General features: G+C 37.5%; 1 protein-coding gene across 1 annotated transcript in view; it reads left to right on the top strand.

Moving 5' to 3' along the window:
• Positions 1 to 450: 450 nt before the first annotated feature.
• HtrA2 (HTRA2-related serine protease) overlaps positions 451 to 20,384 on the top strand; it is a 54,435-nt gene continuing 34,501 nt past the window's right edge. The window contains exons 1-2 of the mRNA XM_081734378.1: positions 451 to 989; positions 12,320 to 12,443. Of these exons, the coding sequence (XP_081590504.1) occupies positions 565 to 989; positions 12,320 to 12,443 (549 nt within the window). The 5' untranslated portion in view covers positions 451 to 564. The remainder of the gene's footprint in view (positions 990 to 12,319; positions 12,444 to 20,384) is intronic.

The following is a 20,384-nucleotide window of genomic DNA, read 5'->3' as shown; positions in this document are numbered from 1 at the left end:
GAAGAAGTACAGCAAACATTGTGTAAACTTCAGCCTTACGCTCAGGCCTCAGCATTTGTTTCCTTGCGTGTGCTTACTGCTAATAAAGACAACTAATATAGTTGTGCTCTATCGACGTATCGTTATGCTTTACTGTCGCTAAATGAGAAATTTCCGTAAATCCACGTGGTACCCTCAACCAATACATAAGGACAATCATTCATATCTTCACTTATATCAGTTTTTTTAATTTTCTACTAGTATCTAGACACATCATATCCAGCACATACAATATACACCTTCTCTAAGGATTTTTACTGACGTAAGGAGTTATAAATACAACCTAGGCAATGCCTTAGCAGAGCTTAGTCTTTCGTTTAGCAATTCCAGGGCAATAGCGGACTTAACTACTAAGGCTGCCTCATTTCCTCAATTATGCCCCTACATTGGTTACAAAAAAAAAAAAAAAAAAAAAAGAAAGACAACTGCGATACGACAGCCGATTCGGGATTGACATCCCGATTCAGTGTCCAATTTTGATCTATTTTTCCGTGTTAAGACATCCAGTTATTAGTCATCAAAGATATGAGGGCAAGTCGGGGTTTGCTTAGAGTAATTTCAGCAACCTGCAAACATGGTTTTAATACAATATTTCTTGAAAGACTTGTGTGTGTAACGTGTTCCAGGGTAATAAATAGGTCTCTAACCATAAATAGTGATAAAAAGTTTAACGAACGGACGTCAACTAACACATCTCCATTCAAGCGAATAGTCGGAGGGCTGGCTCTTGGTATAGGAGTTGGAGTAAGTTTAAGCTGGTTGTTTAGTGATAATTCCCAGAGGAGACATGTTCCGAAAAATACGTTGCTCTCTTCCGTTAGTGCAGCGAAACCCTTCGTACATAGTGGTGGTGGTGGTTCAAGCAATAGGGATAAGTTCAATTTTATAGCTGACATTGTGGAAGTTTCAGCACCAGCTGTTGTTTATATTGAAATCAAGGATACTAGAAGGTAAGTTTGATGACCACAAATCGTGCAGGTGTAGTATACAGGGTTAAATAATATTAGAGCTTCACACATTGTACAAAGGTTTGTCGCAGATTAGGATAGTTTCTGGCTTTACTTTGCTACTATCGAGTTTGGTCCGGACTTCACCTACTATCTCCTCCTTAAGGATGTTGGATAAAAGTATATGTAGTGACTCATATCGAAATGTAATTTATTGGCATTACTTGAGCAGACGGTTCTACCAAATGTTGACATTTCGTTCATTTTCAAGTTACATAAGAGGTCTGTATTTCTTTCAGCAGAGCGAGTGGGCTCAGGGTATTAGTGCCGTATCGCCGGACCATTTCGAAAACTGAAAAGAAGCACCAAAATGTACTGCATTCGGTTATATTTTGTTGGATTACATGAAGATACGTTAGATGACGTTACTTTAGTCCAAAAATATAAACCTACATGTGCTAGGTGGACATTATTTAAAAAAAGCACGAATGCTATCTAGCTGAGTCGGGGCAGGAGCGCAGCAAAGGGCCCGAACAAAGCTAGGAAGTGCGGCCGAAGGCAGAAGGAAGTGCGCGTCAGGGACGGTGGGTATACGCGTAAGCGAGGGTAGTAACATGTGGGTTTTGGCGATCATGAAAATTTCAATAGTACTTGTCATGGTTTCATATTTGCAACGTTTCATTTGTTAACATACAATACAGCGTCTGTACACTGTGAAGAAATACATTCCCGTTCAGTTAGAAGTCACCTTCAAAACTTAGGCTTGCAAACTTCCAATTTCAGGAAGAAAATCGTGTACAAGTTTCTTGGGGTTTCCTTTCATTAAACAAATACTCCGCTAAATAGCCCTCGAAATGCTCTTCCTTCTTCCCCAACGGCATGCTTTTCGCGCTACTATATCGTAAGTAATGCACCTCTCCGCGAAATAGTCCTTCCGTCTCCAAATACCAGCCACTTACAACATAAAAAACCACCAACAAAAACAACAACTTTCTTCACTTTTACTATTTCACTTGCCTCACTTTCAATCATTCCTCCTCACAAACTCAAATAAATTCTCCAATTGACCCGGTAAATTTCCTAAAATTGGTTCGGCTATACGGCACTTAACCCGAATCAGTATAAATACAGTGTGAACGTATAGCATATAAAGTACAGTGACAAAAGATAAACCAGCTTGTGTTAGGTGGCCATATACAATACTTTCACTGTCACTCGTAATTCATTTTAAGACATTAGTGCTGTATCACCGGACGAATTTGAAAATCGAAAAATGTACTGCATTCGGTTACATTTGGTTAGATTACATTAAGTCAAGGTTGCCCAAAACCATGGTTTTTATTGAAAAAGTTTTTTTTTTAAACCAGGTCTTTTTTTTTTTTTGGTTTAAATAATTTGCTCATTGTATTTATATCACATATGGACAGAAATAGTTTATTTCGCCTTGGTGTTATTATGCCACAACCGGGTTATGCTGGAAGGGGTCACATAAGCTTAAAGTGAAATCCAAACCGCTTCTCGGCTTACATCCGAGAGAAATTGTACTCCATTTAAACTCGAGACCGGGACTAATTGGCCACAAATGCTATACGTCTGCCGACTCACTCACGAAGGACTCCTGATAAAAATACGTTGTACTGATCTTTACATACTTGTTAATTGTCAAGAGTCATTTCAAAAAGATAAACTATTGTACAAGTAGTACCATTATACAGAATTACATATAGACAATTTCAAAGTACTGCAGAGTACAAAAGAACTAGTTTAGTCCAAGTTAGTTCACTACGACTTTTGTTAGTCCAAGTTAAAGAAATACGACGACTTCATTTGCATATCACTAAGAAAAGTGAATAAAAATAAGAATTATTTGAGTCCTTTTTGGCTCTGATTCATTTATACATAAATAGATATCAAAGATACTTCTGATTTCAATAAATGCCTCTCGTGGGACTTGTATGACTCCCCTTCCAAAAGAGTACGGCATTTCGATGTGTTTTATCAATAGTAAACATTAGAACGAAACAATATTTAGAATTTTCCTTTGATTGCAATTACATAACAATAATAACAAACTATAAAAAATCACAAAACAAACATCCATAAACTTATTAATATAATAAAAAAGTTGCTTTTGTAGAATAATCTCTTTGAGTAATGAATGGGGAATTTAGGTCTGAATATAATACGAATAATATACGGGAGTGAAACGTGATAACTCACAAGTGTGTTCATCAAGATTTTACGAATAGTTATTTTTAAAAAAAGAAAAAAGGAAATCAGATGGTTTAAACCAGCCAACCCTGCATTATGTTATGTTAGATTATGTTATATTAGGCGTGCAGTATTTCTATACGATCCATGGTATAAGTAGGAATAGGGATAGTAGTAGGAACAGTTTAGAAGCCTTGCAGGGGTTGGTTGGGTTCTGCTCTCGACATGAAATGGGCAAATTAGATTTGCCCAAATATTTCTCTACATTTTACAATCCATGGATCTAGTAAAACAAGTTTACCTCTCCGCGAAGTATTCCATCCGCCTCCACATACAGTGCCGCTTACAACATTGAAACAACCAACAAATACAAGCACTTTCTTAACGTTTACTATTTCTCTTACCTGGCTTTCACTCATTTTTCCTCACAAACTTAAATAAATTATCTAATTGACCCGGTAAATTTCCTAAAATTAACCCCATTTCAATATGCTGTGCACTGACAGTAAGTAGGGCTACCTATATTCATGCTCATCACATTGTATTTTAACTATAAATTTAAGTAAAGACTTGCAATTTTATATTTAGTAGAACCGTCTGCTTGAGTGAACCCTTCCTTCCTAGCACTGGTTATATGATACGGGGCCCAAGTTAACTTTACACGCTTCAGTTGTATTCACGCAGACCGAAAAATAGTAGTGATTTAGAACCGTTTTAAGACATGGTGTTGTGGCCTTGCAAATAAGGGATGTGGCGTGCAGTTGTGGAAAGCATATCTTCCAACCTGTGCTAGTTGATCACTGCAGGCTAATATTGCATCTAATTAGTGTCAGGTTAGGTCAAGGCAGGAAGACTCATGCGGGAATGCGTCCCTCCTTACGTAGGTGCGTTAGCGAAGATGGGTATGCACACAAAATAATTTCATTTATTCTGTTAAGCCCCTCCAGCTTTCGAATGAGAATAGGTACTTTAGGTCAGGTTAGGTTTGGTTTAGTTTGGTGTCTTTGAGTTATTTATACATAGTTCCTGCTCGGCGGAGCTTATCAGAACTTAACCCAAAGAAATACCTAACTAAAGCTAATTTGTGTTTTATTTACAAAAGCTAATCGAAAAGTTTAACTCTCAAAGCATAGTGGCCGCTCTTGAGAGAAGTCATATCGTTAAAGACTTAAATTTTATTGCTTGAAGTTAAGTGAATGACCTTCATATAGATTGAGAAGGAATTATACAGGAATGAAATGAAATGAAATGAAAATATCTATTGAAGCGGGCGAGGTTCAGCCATGGCTGCTTTACCACCTAGGGATGGGGTTAAGTGTCGCAGAGTAGTTGTGGCAGCAGAGTAGGCAGTCCTGTGAATATGAAGCCTAACCAAAACTAAATGAAATTAACCTAATCTAATGTAAACCACTCTAGTCTAAGCCTTATCCCTGGGTTAGGCTCGTGGATGACAATTGTTCCGTAAGCTTGCAACACTGTTGATTATCGCAGTTACTCGTTTGAGTAGCTGAACGTTAATTGTTGGTGTTAGTTGTGGCAGCAGTAAGGCACTTCTCTTTCTTAGAGTTTGTAAGAAATAAGTTCTCACTGCAGTACCGTTATGATCCACGCGCCTGTATGCGTAACTAGTAAAATATCAAAATGTAGGAAGATGGAGGCTATACAGGACACGAATGTTTTTTCCAGTGACTTAATGAGGAAAAGAAGACGAAGGTGTGTTCTGATGGAAGTGATGATGAAATTGATAATTTAACTGCAAGTGACCAAAACACCGAATCGAAACAAGGGACGAGTGATGAATATGGATCCAGTTATAAAAAGGATTATGAAACAAGATAAGACACAAAAATTTCCAGAAAAAGTGTTCGTTCTCCAATAAGTAATATAATTATTCGTATTCGTGGAAGCTGGGGTAGGGCCTGTTTGGTCGAGGGTGCAATAGAAGTTTTGATTTTGTATCTGATTGAGACCATTAGAGGTCCAGAGGACGTTGTCCCACCTGTAGAAAAGGGGGGAACAAAACTACAAGGAAGTTGTGAATGCGTGGAGAGCATCTCGGAAAAAAAAAAAATCGTATGCTGGATACATTTTAATAAGTGGGTGGCACTCATCACTCACGTACCTACACAAACGTACGTGCCTAACGCAGGATTAATATACTTGAGCTGCTCTGCAACACAAAGGCCCAAGAATGAATACATCAGATAAGTTTTCTCCCATGAGCTTGTACGTACCAATCTAATTTTAATTTTTATCGATGGCTTCCTTCAAAGGCCGCCATTATAGAATCGTATCTTGAAAGCTAGGGATGCTATATGATACGTTTGTATATAATCAGAAACTACTTGCACTCCACGCTTCTTTGTCTCTGCTAGGCGATCATTATTCTCGGTTTTTCATCTTTCTCGGGGCCCAAGTCAATACAGTACTGGCCGGATAAACGTCTTGATAGGTTTTGTTGCCCTGTCTGGCAATTCTGGAGAGAGAATTCGGAAATAAATGTTATTTTCAGTTATAGTAAAGATTTGTATATAGTCACACACACACACACACACATAAAAAAAAAAAAGCAATGCAAAAGGAACGAGTGACGAAGGAACATTAAAAGAAAAAGTGAGAAATGATCAGACTACAACAAAATTAATAACTATACAGAAACTGCCTAGTTTTCTTAGATAGTGAAGTGACATAATATCAGCTTAAAAGTGTATTTTTGTACTCATTAGGATGTATTTCCGTTTACACGGCAACAAAAATTTCAAGATGCTTAAATAAGTTTGTGCGACCAGCAGTGTATTGGGTCGTGTTCATGATTTCCGAGAGGGCTGAGATATTGTGAATGACAATAGCATAAAGAGGGAAGAAAGCGCTGAAAAGCTATCGTTGTCAGTTTCAACCTAAGTCATAAGGAGCAAAGTGAAAAAAGACATTTTTTTATTTTTAAAATGTAAATAGATTTTTTATTTAAATCAAATCTTGTATAAGTCGCAAACTGAAGAAAAACATTAGGAATTAGTATTAAATGTTAATTATGCCATTTAAGTGAAAGCACTGGGGTTGAAGTTTGAATTAATCCTCAATCGTTAACCTATTTCAATCTCAAACATTGTTTCTTAAGCATTAAGGAAAAAGTGCAACAATATTTATCTACATGACACTTTCTCTTCACGAAAGTTACTGATTTTTGGCAGGGACATATTTTTAAATAGGGCAGGAAATACATATAAAATAAATAAATTTCACCTAAAATTATAACATTTAAATAAATAAAAAAAAGTTTCGGAGAGGGGATCGGACCCCTCTAAATACGCCCCTATTATCTGGGAACAAACAAACAGTCGCACACACAAGAGAATTTTCGTCTTAAATGTTCATGATGATTTCGTCGTTGGAACAGTTAACAATTTAAAAACCCTACGTTACGAAGAGAAGAAAGCAGGATTCACCCGTTACCCATTCAAAACGGGATTTTCCCTAATCATCCTCTGCATGATACTCGTTTTCATACTGCGGTTACACACATTTGAGTCTTATTGTATTAAGATTATTATCTTCCATAGTCGAAATGACAAAACAGAAATTGGATTTTACTTATTTTCACTTTAAATTAATTTATTTCAGAATTTGATCTAAATCAACTATTTTTATTTAATGCTGTACAACGACATGAGTGTTCTATATTAGATGCAGGTTGATTTTAAAAAAAAACGGCACTTTGGAAGGTTTACAGGTAAAATTCGGCTCTCGACATCGAAAAAGATATTGATAGTGAAAAAAAAAAAAATCTGGAAGCGACAGAAATAAACCTGAAATAATAAGGAAGAAAATTAAACTAACATACATGATATTTCAGAATACGAAGATGGCAGATGTTCAGAAATTAAAACTATTTTATTTTGTTTGCATAACAATTATTTTGTTACTCTTTGGAAAAAGATTTGAACTGATTGACATTAGATCAATTACAGTTGGTTCAGTTCGCGAAATAAAAAAAATGTTACGAAAAATTTAAGACCAAAGTACTGACAAACTCTTGCGCCGTGTGTTTATGCATTCAGAAACACACGTCTCAATCGACTGCAGGTATCCAATCTTCCTCCTCTCCTCCTTGTCTAAAGCAGTCTGTGTGACGTAATATACTCTTTCCATTCAGACAGGAGAAAAAAGAAACCATGGTTCAAGCTTTATAGCTCTAAAACCGTCTCTTTCATTCGTTTGTTCTGAAATGTTAGTAGAGCCTAAATAATAATAATAATAAAAAAAAAGTTTCCATAGCTTCATAACGTCTTTATTTGCATTTTTCTCTTCTTCAAAGACCTGTATATTACATCAGGCTAGGAAAATGCTCCTTGTGAAATCTATGTAAATGGTCAATCACGGCAGTAGGTTTTGTGCTTCCAGAACTCTGTAATGTGGGCGCAGAGCTTTAAAAGCTACTGATAGAAATGAGTGTTATTCAATGATTAATTTAATTTGTTTCCCAGTAATTGCAAGCAAACGTTCCAGGAGCGTCATATGGGCAGGGCAGGAGGGTTTAATTCCCCCCCCCCCCTCGTTCTTTGAGCTTGATAAATACATATTGTTTGATCAAATGTTTAGTAATACACTAACTAACTAACTAATATCATGGCCTATGGAACCCGGAGGTTCAATGCCGCGTTCACAAAAGCTCTCCACTGACTTCTATCCTTAGCCAATTGGATCCAGTTTTTACTTTGTATTCCTACCTCTGCGAGATCCATCTTAATATTGTCCTCCCATCTGCCCCTAGGTCTGCCTAATGGTCGTTTTCCGGTTGGTTTTCCAGTCAAGACTTCGAAAACGTTTCTACTTTCTTCCATTCTAGCTACATGATCTGCCCACCTAAGCCTCCTAGACTTGACAACCCTAACAATGTTGGTAAACCGTATAAATTATGTAGTTCCTTGTTATGAATTTTCCGCCATTTCTCATTCCCGTTCCTCTTGGGTTCGAATATTCGTCTCAGGATCTTGTTCTCAAATACTTTCAGTTTATGTTCTTCCCTCAGAGTAAGCGACCATGTTTCGCAACCATACAGAACAACAGGCATGATTATCGTTTTATATATTTTACGCTTCAAATTCCTCGACGGAATTCGCGACGACAAGAGATTTTGAACCGAATAGTAACACGAATTCCCTAGTTTTAGTCGACATTTAATTTCTTCGTGAATATGATTTTCGTCTGTTAATATTGATCCTAGATATTTGAAAGTATCCACTTTATCAAAAGTATTATTTAATATTTTAACGCATCCATAATTTGCCGTATTACGGTCCCGACGCACTTCCATGTATTTAGTTTTATCTGCATTTACTTCTAAACCCATGTCCCTGCATGCGTTTAATAAGATCTCTGCATTTTTTTTTTTTTCTATTCTCCTATCATTCCCTATTAAAGTTACACCATCAGCATATGCCATAACCTGGTGAATACCGTTCAACTGTAGGCCCTGGTTGCTATCTTTGATTTTCCTTATAGCGTATTCCAAAACAAAGTAAAATAATAATAACGACAACGCATCTCCTTGTTTCAGGCCATTTTCGACGTGAAAGCTCATGGACAAAAATTTTCCTACCCGGACTTTACTTTGGGATTCATTTAAACATATCTTAATTAATCTAATTACTTTCTCGGTATTCCAAGTTCTGTAAGAACGTTGTATATTTTTTCTCTTCTAACCGAGTCGTAGCCTTTCTAAAATCAATAAATAGTTGATGTACCATGGTATTGTATTCCCAGTTTTTTTCGAGTATTTGGCGAATGGTAAATATTTGGTCGATAGTTGATCGATTTCGTCTAATTCCGCACTGATAATCTCCAGTAATTTCATCTGCGAATGGGGTTAATCTTGCTAGCATAATATTTGAAAGGATTTTATAGGATGTTGACAGAAGAGAAATGCCTCGATAATTATTACTCAGTTTTGTCGCCTTTCTTGTGAATTGGAACAATGATTGATTCTTTCCACTCTTGTGGCAATTCTTTCTTGTTCCAGATAAGGAGAATGAGTTTGTGTATCTTGTTCCACAATTTTTCGCCTCCAGCTAAAATTAACTCAGCCGGAATTTTATCTACACAGATATATGTGTTTCTTTAATTTCTTTATAGCGGTTTCTACTTCTATTCGGTTGGGTTCTGGAATATACGATTCTGCAGTGTGTATTTCTTTTTCTCCACGCGCATTAGTTTTTGGCTGCGTGTTCAGCAAATCGTCAAAGAAATCTTTCCATCTATTTAAGATGCTATCCGTATCAGTGAGAACTGTTTTGTCAGCTTTCTTTAATATTTAAGCACGAGGTTGATAGCCTTTCTTAAATTTGCTGGTCCCCTTATACATGTTCCGTATTTTTTTATTTTTACTATCATCTTCAAGTTCCTTAATTTTAGCTTTCAAAAAATCGCGTTTCTTTGTTCTAAAAGTTTTGGAAGTTTCCCGCCTGATATCTTCGAAATTTTGTGTAGTTATTTCATTCGGATTTTGTAGCCAGCGTAATTTAGCCTGTTTTCTCTTCTCTGCTAGTTTAATGTATTCCTGGTCGAACCATGGTTTGTTCCTACGTATTTCCGCGTGTTCCAATTTTTCTTTTGCTGAAATTTTAATGCTATCTCTAATTTCAATCCAAGTATCCTTAACACTAGTGCACTCTGAATCTTCTAAATCTGAGAATCTATTCGAAACTTCGATCTGGTATTCCTCTCTTGCCTGGCTCTCTTCTAATTTCTTTAGATTAAATCTCTGCGTTTTCGGACATTGAATATTACATTTATTCTACGATAACCTCTCTCGTATTATCGCTGCTATCAGGAAGTGATCAGTGTCACAATCAGCCCCTCTAAACGACCGGACATCAATTATGCTAGATTGTCTTCTTCTATTTACTAAAACGTGATCAGTTTGATTATGTGTTCTTTCGTCTGGTGAGGTCCAAGTGTATTTATGAACGTCGCGATGTGGGAATTTTGTACTCTTCACGATTAGGTTTTTGGATGTTGCAAAGTTCACGAGTCTAACACCGTTGTCATTACTTTCCTTATGCAGACTTTCATTCCTACCTTCGCATTGAAATCCCCTAGTAGAATTTTCATATGGTATCGTGGGAGTTGGTCAAATATCCGTTCCACTTCTTTGTAAAAACTTCTTTTATATCGTCATCCTTACCTTCAGTTGGGGCATGTACATTTGAAACAATAATATCACACCACCGTTCCTTAAGAGTAATAAAATAAAATCTGTCAGTAACAAATTCAACCAGTTTAATTGCTGGTAATATTCGTTTGTGAACGAAAAACCCTGTTCCTAACTGGTGATTTTTATTTCCTTCCCCATAAAAGAACGTAAAATTTCCGAAATTCACAGATCCATTTCCTTCCCACTAACTTCCTGAACTCCTACTGGATCCATCCTGTATTTCTCTAACACACTCGTTACGGATTTTAACGCGCCTGCCTTATAAAGACTTCTAATATTCCATGTTCCAAATCTCATGTCCATTTTCTTTTGCTGAGGTCGTGCCAAGTTATCCGTCCTTGTCTGAGGCTTTTGTGAATGTTTCTGAACAAGTGCCTTTTTTTTTTACAGGATGAGATTGTTAGCCTTACCCAAACCCCAAAGCTGGAGGAACACTCCTAGTCGTCTGTCCGCGACTGCTTATTCAGAATATTTGCAGCTTATTCACTATATATCTAGAGGCCTTCTCCTCGATCCGCAACCTGAGGACGCGCCATGCCGTGGTGACAGGAACCCACGTTTCACTAATACACTAATAAAAAAAAAAAAAAAAAAAAAAAAGTAAAACTTTATGTTGGCGGAGACTCCCACGCACCCTTCGGGCAAAATCTAATATGACGGTGCTTTTAATAACAAACCTGAGCGCTTACATTTGGTTTCAAGTGTCGAAGGTTTGATCCCAAACCATGAGTTCATAGCGGACGACATTGAGAGAGAGAGAGAGATTCAAATATGGAAACAGGGAGAGATGATTTACGTATGGAAGTTTAGAATTGGAGAAAAAAAATAATCGGACAACATCCGTATTATGAAAAAAATTGTGATTTTGTGAAACAGAAGAAGAAAAGTTTCAGAACTTCAAGGATCATCCACCAACATAAGAGTTTTACTTTTTTAATTAGTATATTACTATACATTTGATCGAACAATATGTAATTATCAAGCTCAAGGAAGGGGGGAATTACACCCTTCTGTCCTGCCTAAATGACGCTCCTGGAACATTTGCTTCCAATTACTGGGAAACCAAATGAAATTAATCATTGAATAACACTTATTTCTGTCAGTAGTTTTTGGAGCTTTGTGCCTGCATTACTGACTTTGGGAAGCACAAAACCTACTGTCGTCACTGGCAATTTCCATAGATTTCACAAGGAGCATCTTTCTAGCTTGCAGTCTTTGAAGAAGGGAAAGAATGCAAATAAAGGCGTTGATGAAGCTATGAAAACATTGTGACAAGTTTTTTCAAGGTTCAAAAATGGCATTTCAGAACAAACGAATGATAGAGACGGTTTTAGAGCTATAAACCTTGTAAACTTGATTCCTGTTTTTTTCAGTATATTACGTCACACAATGCTTTAAACATGGGGAGGTGGAGGAGGGGGTGAGTTGGGTTGAATAGCAGAAGGAATCCGTCGATCGAGACGTGTGTTTCGGAATGCATAAGCAAACGTGGCAAGAGTTTACTATTAATTTAGACTTAAAATTTTTATAACAATTTCTAAGCTGTGAATAGTACACTCAAAGAAATAGACCTTTTCGTCTCAAAATACGTTTGGCAACATTTCATGTGCCCAAGGATAAGAGCTTCAGAAGACACTGCAAGATAGATGAAGTGTTGTATGTGTTTGCCTCCAAGCTAGGCTATATAGATATACAACTAGCTATGTGTCTTTTGTATTCCTTCCTCTGTGTTCCTGGTTGTTTGCGAAAATATTGTTTCTTTTTTCATGTTTGACATGTTTAGACAGTTTCTGGTTTCCGTTCAGGTCTCCTGCAAGGTGACTATCTTTGTTATTACGATTATTTCAGCACTCTATATATATTGTATTCCAATAAGCAAATGTAATTGTTATTATATTATTTCTTTCAGGGTGGATTTCTTCACAGGCACTCCGGCAACAGCTTCCAATGGCTCAGGTTTTATAGTGCAATCAGATGGACTGATAATGACGAATGCTCATGTAGTCATTAACAAGCCTTTTAGCTCAGTACAAGTTAGTATCATTTTCTTTTCTTTTTCTTTTTTATCTTGTTTTACTTAGAAATTGTAAAATGTCCAAATTCACAAAATTAGTTACTATGTTCACTGCTTATTTATATCGGACATCGTTATTTCTTCCCCTGTCAACTGAACTGTTGTTTCAAAAACGTACATAGTTTGTGTTCAGTGTATTTTTTTTCTTTTAATCTGCATGTGATTGAAACTCAAAAGCTAATCATGCATGTTCTTGTGTGTGTGTTTGATTTTTTTTTTCTTTCTTAAGAATCACTCACAAGGATAATATATATCGTACGCGATCGATGAAGCTTAGGTGATCTTGACCAAATTTTGCATGGTTATGGAATGGAGCTTCATGAGTTTAATACACATATAATGTATTGTGGTGTTCAGATCTTTGGCTCCTAGGTTACTGACAATCGAAGTTAGAATTTAGACTTAACAAACCTGTTAAACGTTAAGTAAAAGCAATGTTTATTTATAACGGATTTGCTAAATATCGTTGAAGAACGATTTTCTTTTTTTCGGACATTACTTATCTGTTTCTTTGACACTCAATTTTCGTAGTCACTTTCTTTCTAGGCGAGTTCTTTACTGGTAGCAGCTAGAAGCGCTGTGATAGCTTTGTAGACACAACTCAGATAACTTTTAAAGTAAGCTCAAATCGACCCCACAGATTTCGAAGGATTTGGCCGACCAAATGGCATGTCGTCAACAAAGTTATCTGTGCATTTAGTTCCAACACCGTTATTATGGGCTTTCCAGATTAGAGTTGCTAATAACGAACACTCTCTGCTGATCTTGTGGCTAGTTCGCGACTTCGATGCACGTGGTCCCGGGTTCGATTCCCGGTAGAACATCACACATTACGGTGGTTTGAATTCTATCTTAAACTCGGGGGCGCGGTGGCTCAGTGGTAAAGCGTTCACCTCCGGTGCTTGGGGTCCCTGGTTCGATCCCAGCTCGCGCCGTGTGGACTTTGTGGTGGAAAAACACCGTGCTCGTGGGTTTTCTCAGGGTTTCCCCGTTTCCTCCCACTTTCTTCATTCCACCATTTCATTCATCTCTCATCATCACCGTCTCCTTTAGCCTAACCGGCATAAACGTGGGACGTAAAACTTAAAGATTTCATTTCATTTTCTATCTTAAACTCTATGTATTTGTCCCAAATAGCCTCAGGTCTGAAATGAAATTTTAAACTTCATCAAATATAAACAACAATTCATTCATTCATTTATTTCGTCTTTTTAGTCATACATATTACGCGATTACGTGCGTATGACTAAGACTCGTCAAAGGTACAAAGATATAAAAATACGTAGTAATGACAAATACATACCGATTGAATTAAACTCCTATGCTACATCTGCGATATAAAAGCAGTACAAAACAATGCAATTGAAACTACAATGTAATTGCTACTTCCTAAGTCAAGTAGCTGCACAGCTGACATCTGATGTGACGGATCTCTTATTCAATTTCAGGCAATATAAGTTTGTGGTAGATATCTAGTTTTTTGAGTTCTCCTGTTTCCTCTGATACAGTCATTTCCCAAATTCTTTCATATTCATTCACTTCCGTTAATCATTTGTCTCCTTTACCCTAAAGAGCATAGTCGTAGCTGCCTAAATGTCTCATATTGCTGCGTCAAAGCCGAACATTTTGTTCCCTCACCAGAAATCAACGCGGGATTACAAACTAATCATTAAGATAGTGCAATACAGAGGTAGGTCGAGATTGCTCAATTAATAAATACACTGTTCATGGACCTCTTGTAACGCGGAGGGATTCTGATAACTTATAGGTGAAATTAAGAAACAAACCGGAAGTTTTCGCTTTAACTGCGATCTTTTTCGCACATTGTTGTTGTCGGGTATCCACTTTTCTTCAGCTTCTTCGGAAGTGGCTCGAGTTCTACACACACCAGTAGAGATTCGCAGATGGAAATTCAAACAATTAATGGTTATGAAAACAGCGAATGCAATCCGAGTAATCGTGATCCGAGTAATGTAACTAATTTTGAATAGACTTTTTATGTTACAAACATGTCAAAACGAGATAAGCTTGGAAAAATTATTTATTCATTTCGAAATGAAGGTTATAAAATAACAAAAATGCAGAAACAATCAAGACAGTTTTTGATAGAATATGAATATGAGTATTTATAGTAAAATAATAATATATGTGTGCATAATTTAATATATAATAAGTAATTTTATAAATAAATAGTTTAAATAACTCGACAGCAACATACAAAAGATCGTATTTTCACTGCAACGAGCGCTTGATACACCATCTCTTCCTTTTTGTCTCTCTCTTTGAACCGAATTGTAGACTTTCTTGAAATGTAAGTGAACGTACCTTGATATTCCTGTTTTTCTTCGGTTTGCAAATGGTGTAGAATATCTAATTCCTTGTTGACCCATTGTATCTCAGTCCATAAGGATGATCTCCACCCACTTTAACTGACATGTGATCTGTTAGCAGTAACGATAGTCCTCAATCATTACTGTAGGCGTGTTTTGTTGTAATAAAATAATTAATACTGTTTTCTTCCATTGCCTAGCATCTGTCTTTATGTTGCTACATCGGCAGATTAGTCTGTGGATCTGTTATAATTAAGGTGATTCCCTCCCAGGGAAGGTAATTTTATGAAAAGCTGAAAAAAGTTGGAAAAGTCAAAGAATATTAAGTACAGACTTTCATTTTTCAGAACTCATTGTTTTAAACCTTTATTTTGCTACAGCAAACATTAAATAATAATGGTAATAAGCATATTAGAAGAGCTTAAAGGTAAAATGTCCAAGATTGTTACAAATGTGTCACGTGAAGAGGCAGATACTGTTAGAAAGCTATCAGAGTTGCGTGAATTCTTGAAAATATTTTTGTTCAGTTAGTGCAAAAAGCTTGTATATACGAGGGTGGGCTGATAAGTTCTCGGCTCGACCCAGAAGGACTTGAGCTGCAGGCATGACAGTATTCAACATAGTCCCTCGAAGGTCAACACACTGAAACCCTAGGTCCCTCAGAAAATCCATTGTTCTGCCAGCCTTGTAGACGGGAGCATTGTCCTGCAAGAAAAAGACACCTCGTGTCAACTTTCCCCGGCGCTTTTCTTTAATAGCGTCCTTTACCTTAGCCAGCAGACTGCAGTAATACACTGCAGTTATGGCTTGGCCCTTTGGAAGGTAGTCTGAGAGCAAAACACCATCCCTATCCCAGAATATTGAGGCAAGCACCTTCCCTGCGGACTTTAGTGTTTTGAATTTTTAGGGCCTTGGAGATCCTGAGTGGCGCCACTTGCATGACTGCTGTTTGGTTTCCGGATCAAAGTAATGCAACCACGTTTCATCCTGGGTAACAAGCCAATTCAAAAAATCGTCCTTGGAGTTCGCAAAATGCCGTAAAATCACCTGCGGTGATCTCACACGTTCGCGTTTCTGATTCGCGTTCAAACATTTCGGAATCCATTTCGCAGAAAGCTTGCACATATGCAACTGATCATGGATTATTAACCCAACACGTTCTTTGGATATGTGCACTTTGTCAGCTATCTCCTGAAGCGAAATCCGTCTGTTGCTCAAAATCAGGTCATGAATCTGGTCCACTTTTTCCGGAGTTGACACTGACACTGGCCTGCCACACCTGTCACCATCTTCTGTTGAAAATTCACCACGCTTGAAGTTCGCACACCATTTCTTCACAGTGGAGTATAAAGGGCACTATCAACTCAATGTGTCTAGCATGCAACCATGGATTTCGTTGGGCGATTTCTGTTGCAGAAAGAAAAACTTCATTACACCTCGCAACTCCTCTTTGGTGAATTTGACATCTGGCTCCGCCATGGTTCATTCAATTACCTGTAAAATAAAAACCGTTCATGGTAGAATCGTGAAATTTGGTACTTAAACATATAAAAGATCAACATTTCACATGACATCAGTTACATCAGGGTAGTACATTCGGAAGGGGGTCGGCTGATAAGTTCTCGATATATATACATACATACATACATACATTGTGTTAATGAACTAGACCAACAAACTGAAACGGGTGATTCCTCACATCGAAATAAGAAAAAAAGTTCTTATTGACTCGTAGTCAAAAATACATACTTTCAGAGCTAGGACTGGGAAAATGAACTTTGGGGGCGAATATCTCCAAAAACTATTAGCTAGCGAACTGAGGGTCATGTTTTTCTCTTAGACTTGTAATCTGCTCTATCCAAAAATGCATGATTCTGAATCGTTCAGGGACGGCGCAAGGGAGTCCCCCACATGTAGTCTGATTCATGAAAGATGGAACAACGTCCCATCAAGTAACAAAAAACCGTTGACAGACTATTGATATTTTGAACAGAATTAAGATGGTGAAGGATTTTTGTTGTGTTGTACGTGGTTGCATAACTACAGTAGGGATTGAATGTAGTGGATAAAAGAAAATTAAATAAAATCATTACATCTGCAGGTTGAGGACCCACAATCATGACCTGTATGCTAAAGAAGACAGACATTAATAATAAGTAATGATTTTGGAAGAATTGATTCAATGAGGATTTGCGAGAAAATGGGAGTATCCTTAATGAAAATAAGAACAATAGATACAGTGTTCATCATCACAAACTCACTTGGTCGCAGATCTATAGTGGAACCCCGTGCCAAAAAGTGTACACTACCACTGAGCTACCATGTAACCCTTTTGCCACAGATTGTTTACAACGTATGGGAGCTGATGACACATAAAACCAACAATACTGGTTATGAATCAAATTAACATTTCACAGTGTTGCCCCTTGTAACCTCTAGGAATCGAATCCGGAATTTCTTGATTACAAGGCGGCGCGTGACATTGTTCGTCCATTGTGGCTAATGTGAGTGCACCCCTAAACAACGAGTTTTCAATTTACTTGCAATTTGTTTCGCTGACCCTGTGATAGAGGTCTGAGCGGGCCGAAATTTTGAGCCTGGGTTCGGCCCGCCCGTGAATTTATAATGTGAGACCCGACCTGAGTCCGAAATACGTTTTATCCTTTAGGCCGAGCCCGGTTCGAGTGTGTGTGTGTGTGGTAATCAAATGTGCCCTAAATAAGCCCGAATTACAGAAACTTAATAATTAACGGAAAATTGTATTTTTATTTCAGCAATTCGAGGTATAATTTTGCAGTTGTGCTTTAAAAGTTTTCCAGAAAGATCAGTCCAATAAATATCGAAGTACAGTATATTGACAAAATTAGGCCCGAAAAGACCCGAGAAGTATGATTGTATATTTAAAAATTTACACCCCAAGTCCTGCCGGAGCCCGAAATGATATATGCTTTGTAGACCCGAGTTCGACCACCGTGCAGACCTCTATCCTGTGATAATCTCATATGTTCATACATCAAAGAGAGAAGGAGGAGGTGAAAGGAGGGGGTTACTTTTAGTGTAGATTGTGTTATTGTTTCCAGACATGTCCGTGTGCTCCTGATCCGTTCAATGACACTCTCACCATTGTGACTCCTGGCAATACCATGTACCCTAGTTCCTATTACTACCAACAACGTGACCTACATGGCCAAGAAACTTTCCACTTTAGATCTGTGACCAAGTGAGTTTGTAATGAAGAATATTGTATCTATTTTTTAAGGATACTCCCATTTTCTCGCAAATCCTTTTTGGGTCAATTCTTCCAAAATCATTGCTTATTATTAATATCTGTCTCCTTTAGCATACAGGTCATGATTGTGGGTCCTCAACCTGCAGATGCAATGATTTTATTTAATTTTCTTTTATCCGCTACATTCAGTCCCTATTGTAAAACATCGGTGTTCAAAACATCGATGGTCTGTCAACGGCTTTTTTTTACTTGATGGGACGTGTTCCGTCTGTCATGAATCAGATCATCTGTTCTAACGGAATATGCGGGACTCCTTACTTCCTGTGGGACTCCCTTGCACCGCCATTGAACGATTCAGAATCATGAATTTTTGGATAGAGCAGATTACAAGTCTAAGAGAAAAACATGCAGCCTCAGTTCACTACTAAACGGCATGACAAACATCTTGGCATTTGAAGGCGGCGCTCCAAGTTCCCTTTAAATGCTGCTAGCAAATGAGAGGCCAGTGATATTGCCACATTTACTTTGTACACATTCACGTCTATCCCCTGCCATCTGATCGCGCTGTAGTTTGTCTGCTTAGCCATAGTCACACCCCTTTACCACTTGGCAACTTGGCCCCAGAGCTTGCGTTTTATTCGTTTAGCTGAAATGCCAAGATGTTTGTCACAGGCTTTAATAGTTTTATTTGGAGATATTCTCCCCCAAAGTTTATTTTCCCAGTCCTAGCTCTGAAAGAATGTATTTTTGACGACGAATCCATACTACGAACTTTTTTCCTTATTTTGATATGAGGAATCGCCTGTTTCAGTTTGTCGGTCTAGTTCATTAACATCCTGTGTATATATAATATGATATGCTGAAAATTTGTTCTAAATTAATTTCTACTTTTTTCTGTGTGTGTTTATTTTTATGTATTTTTTATTTTATTTTTATTTTTATTATTATTTTGTATATAGTAGTTTAAAGCGAATTGTAAAAAAGTAACCAGAGAAATATATTCCAAAATAAAAACTATAATAGTATTGCGTATGTGAAGCGATTATATTTGCTACAAAGTATTCATTGTGGTTTGGTTTTTGTATTTTGTTTTCAACATGTTACAGCATGTAAGCTTCATGCCGCATGTATTTTGTTTCAGCACGTAAGCCTAACCATACCGCAGATGATCTTTCATTATGTAATGGAAGCCATGAAGTGTTAACCGAAACATCAGTATGTGTTTATGTAAATAAATAAGCCGCTGACGAAAGTGCCGGTTCCCGTTAAAATGTAGTGTTAATGATCTTTTCTCTTCTTAATACGAGGTACATGTCAAAAGAAAGAAAACTAAGCTGCTATGTTTTAAAATCAAGAAAATGATAGAAGAAATTTATTGTGATTGATATACCAGTATGCACGATATACAAACCGTTAGTCACTATAAAGCTCCAGACATTTCTGGTAGCGTGGCACAAGCTCTCTGAGTAAAAATTGCCGCTTAAAAGTATAGCCGGTCCAAAACTGATGACGTGAGCAATTCACTCGTTGAAACGTTTCGGTGCAAGCCATTCTTCCAAGTGAGGAAAAAAAAAAAAAAAAAAAAAAAAAAGCTGAGCAAGGTCGGGACTGTTGGCGGGGTGATTGCATAGTTCCCATCGAAATCTTTGAGTTGTATCAACAGTATGAGCAGCTACATGTGGGCGGACATTGTCATGCATCAGAGTTCCAGAGCATCCTTCTCCGCCAATTTTCGATGGCACGTCGCAGATCATTTAGCAATATACATCTACTGTAATTATTCGTCCTAGTTCCAAGAATTTTACAGAAATGACCTTTTGGTCCCAAAACACGGTTGCCATGATTTTGTGAACTTCTGGTATTTGTTTAAATTTCTTTGCTTTATTAGTGTCGCCATTGCATTGACTGTTTTGACTACTCAGTGGCATACTATATTCAGGTTTCATCTTCCGTCACTATGTGAGAAAAGAAATTATCCTCATTCTCCTCTCAGCGGGCCAGGAATCTGTGTAGCTGCCATTCTTTACTCTTTGTGAGCGTCTGTCAACATTTTCGGCACCTCACACAGTTTCAGAGAACCCAACTTGTCAGTCACAATTCGATGCAATGTTTTCGAAGACACTTCTGAAAACCTTGGTGAGTTCAGGTATTGTGAACTGGTGATTGGATCACACTTTCTTGTTAACGGGTTCCACCAGATCGTCCGTGTGAACACTAGACCTTCCGTTACACTCATCGTCATGATCATTTAAACGCCGTCCATGAAACTGTCTGCACCATTGCTTGACCTTTCCTTCACTCATACTGTCGGTCCGTAAGTAGCATACAATTTCCGATGGAT

Source organism: Thermobia domestica, chromosome 12, assembly GCF_964235325.1.
Source record: "Thermobia domestica chromosome 12, izTheDome1.hap1.1, whole genome shotgun sequence".
In the NCBI taxonomy this organism is placed as follows: domain Eukaryota; kingdom Metazoa; phylum Arthropoda; class Insecta; order Zygentoma; family Lepismatidae; genus Thermobia; species Thermobia domestica.
The sequence above is the reverse complement of the archived record's forward strand: the minus strand, read 5'-3'. Positions and strand labels throughout refer to the sequence as shown.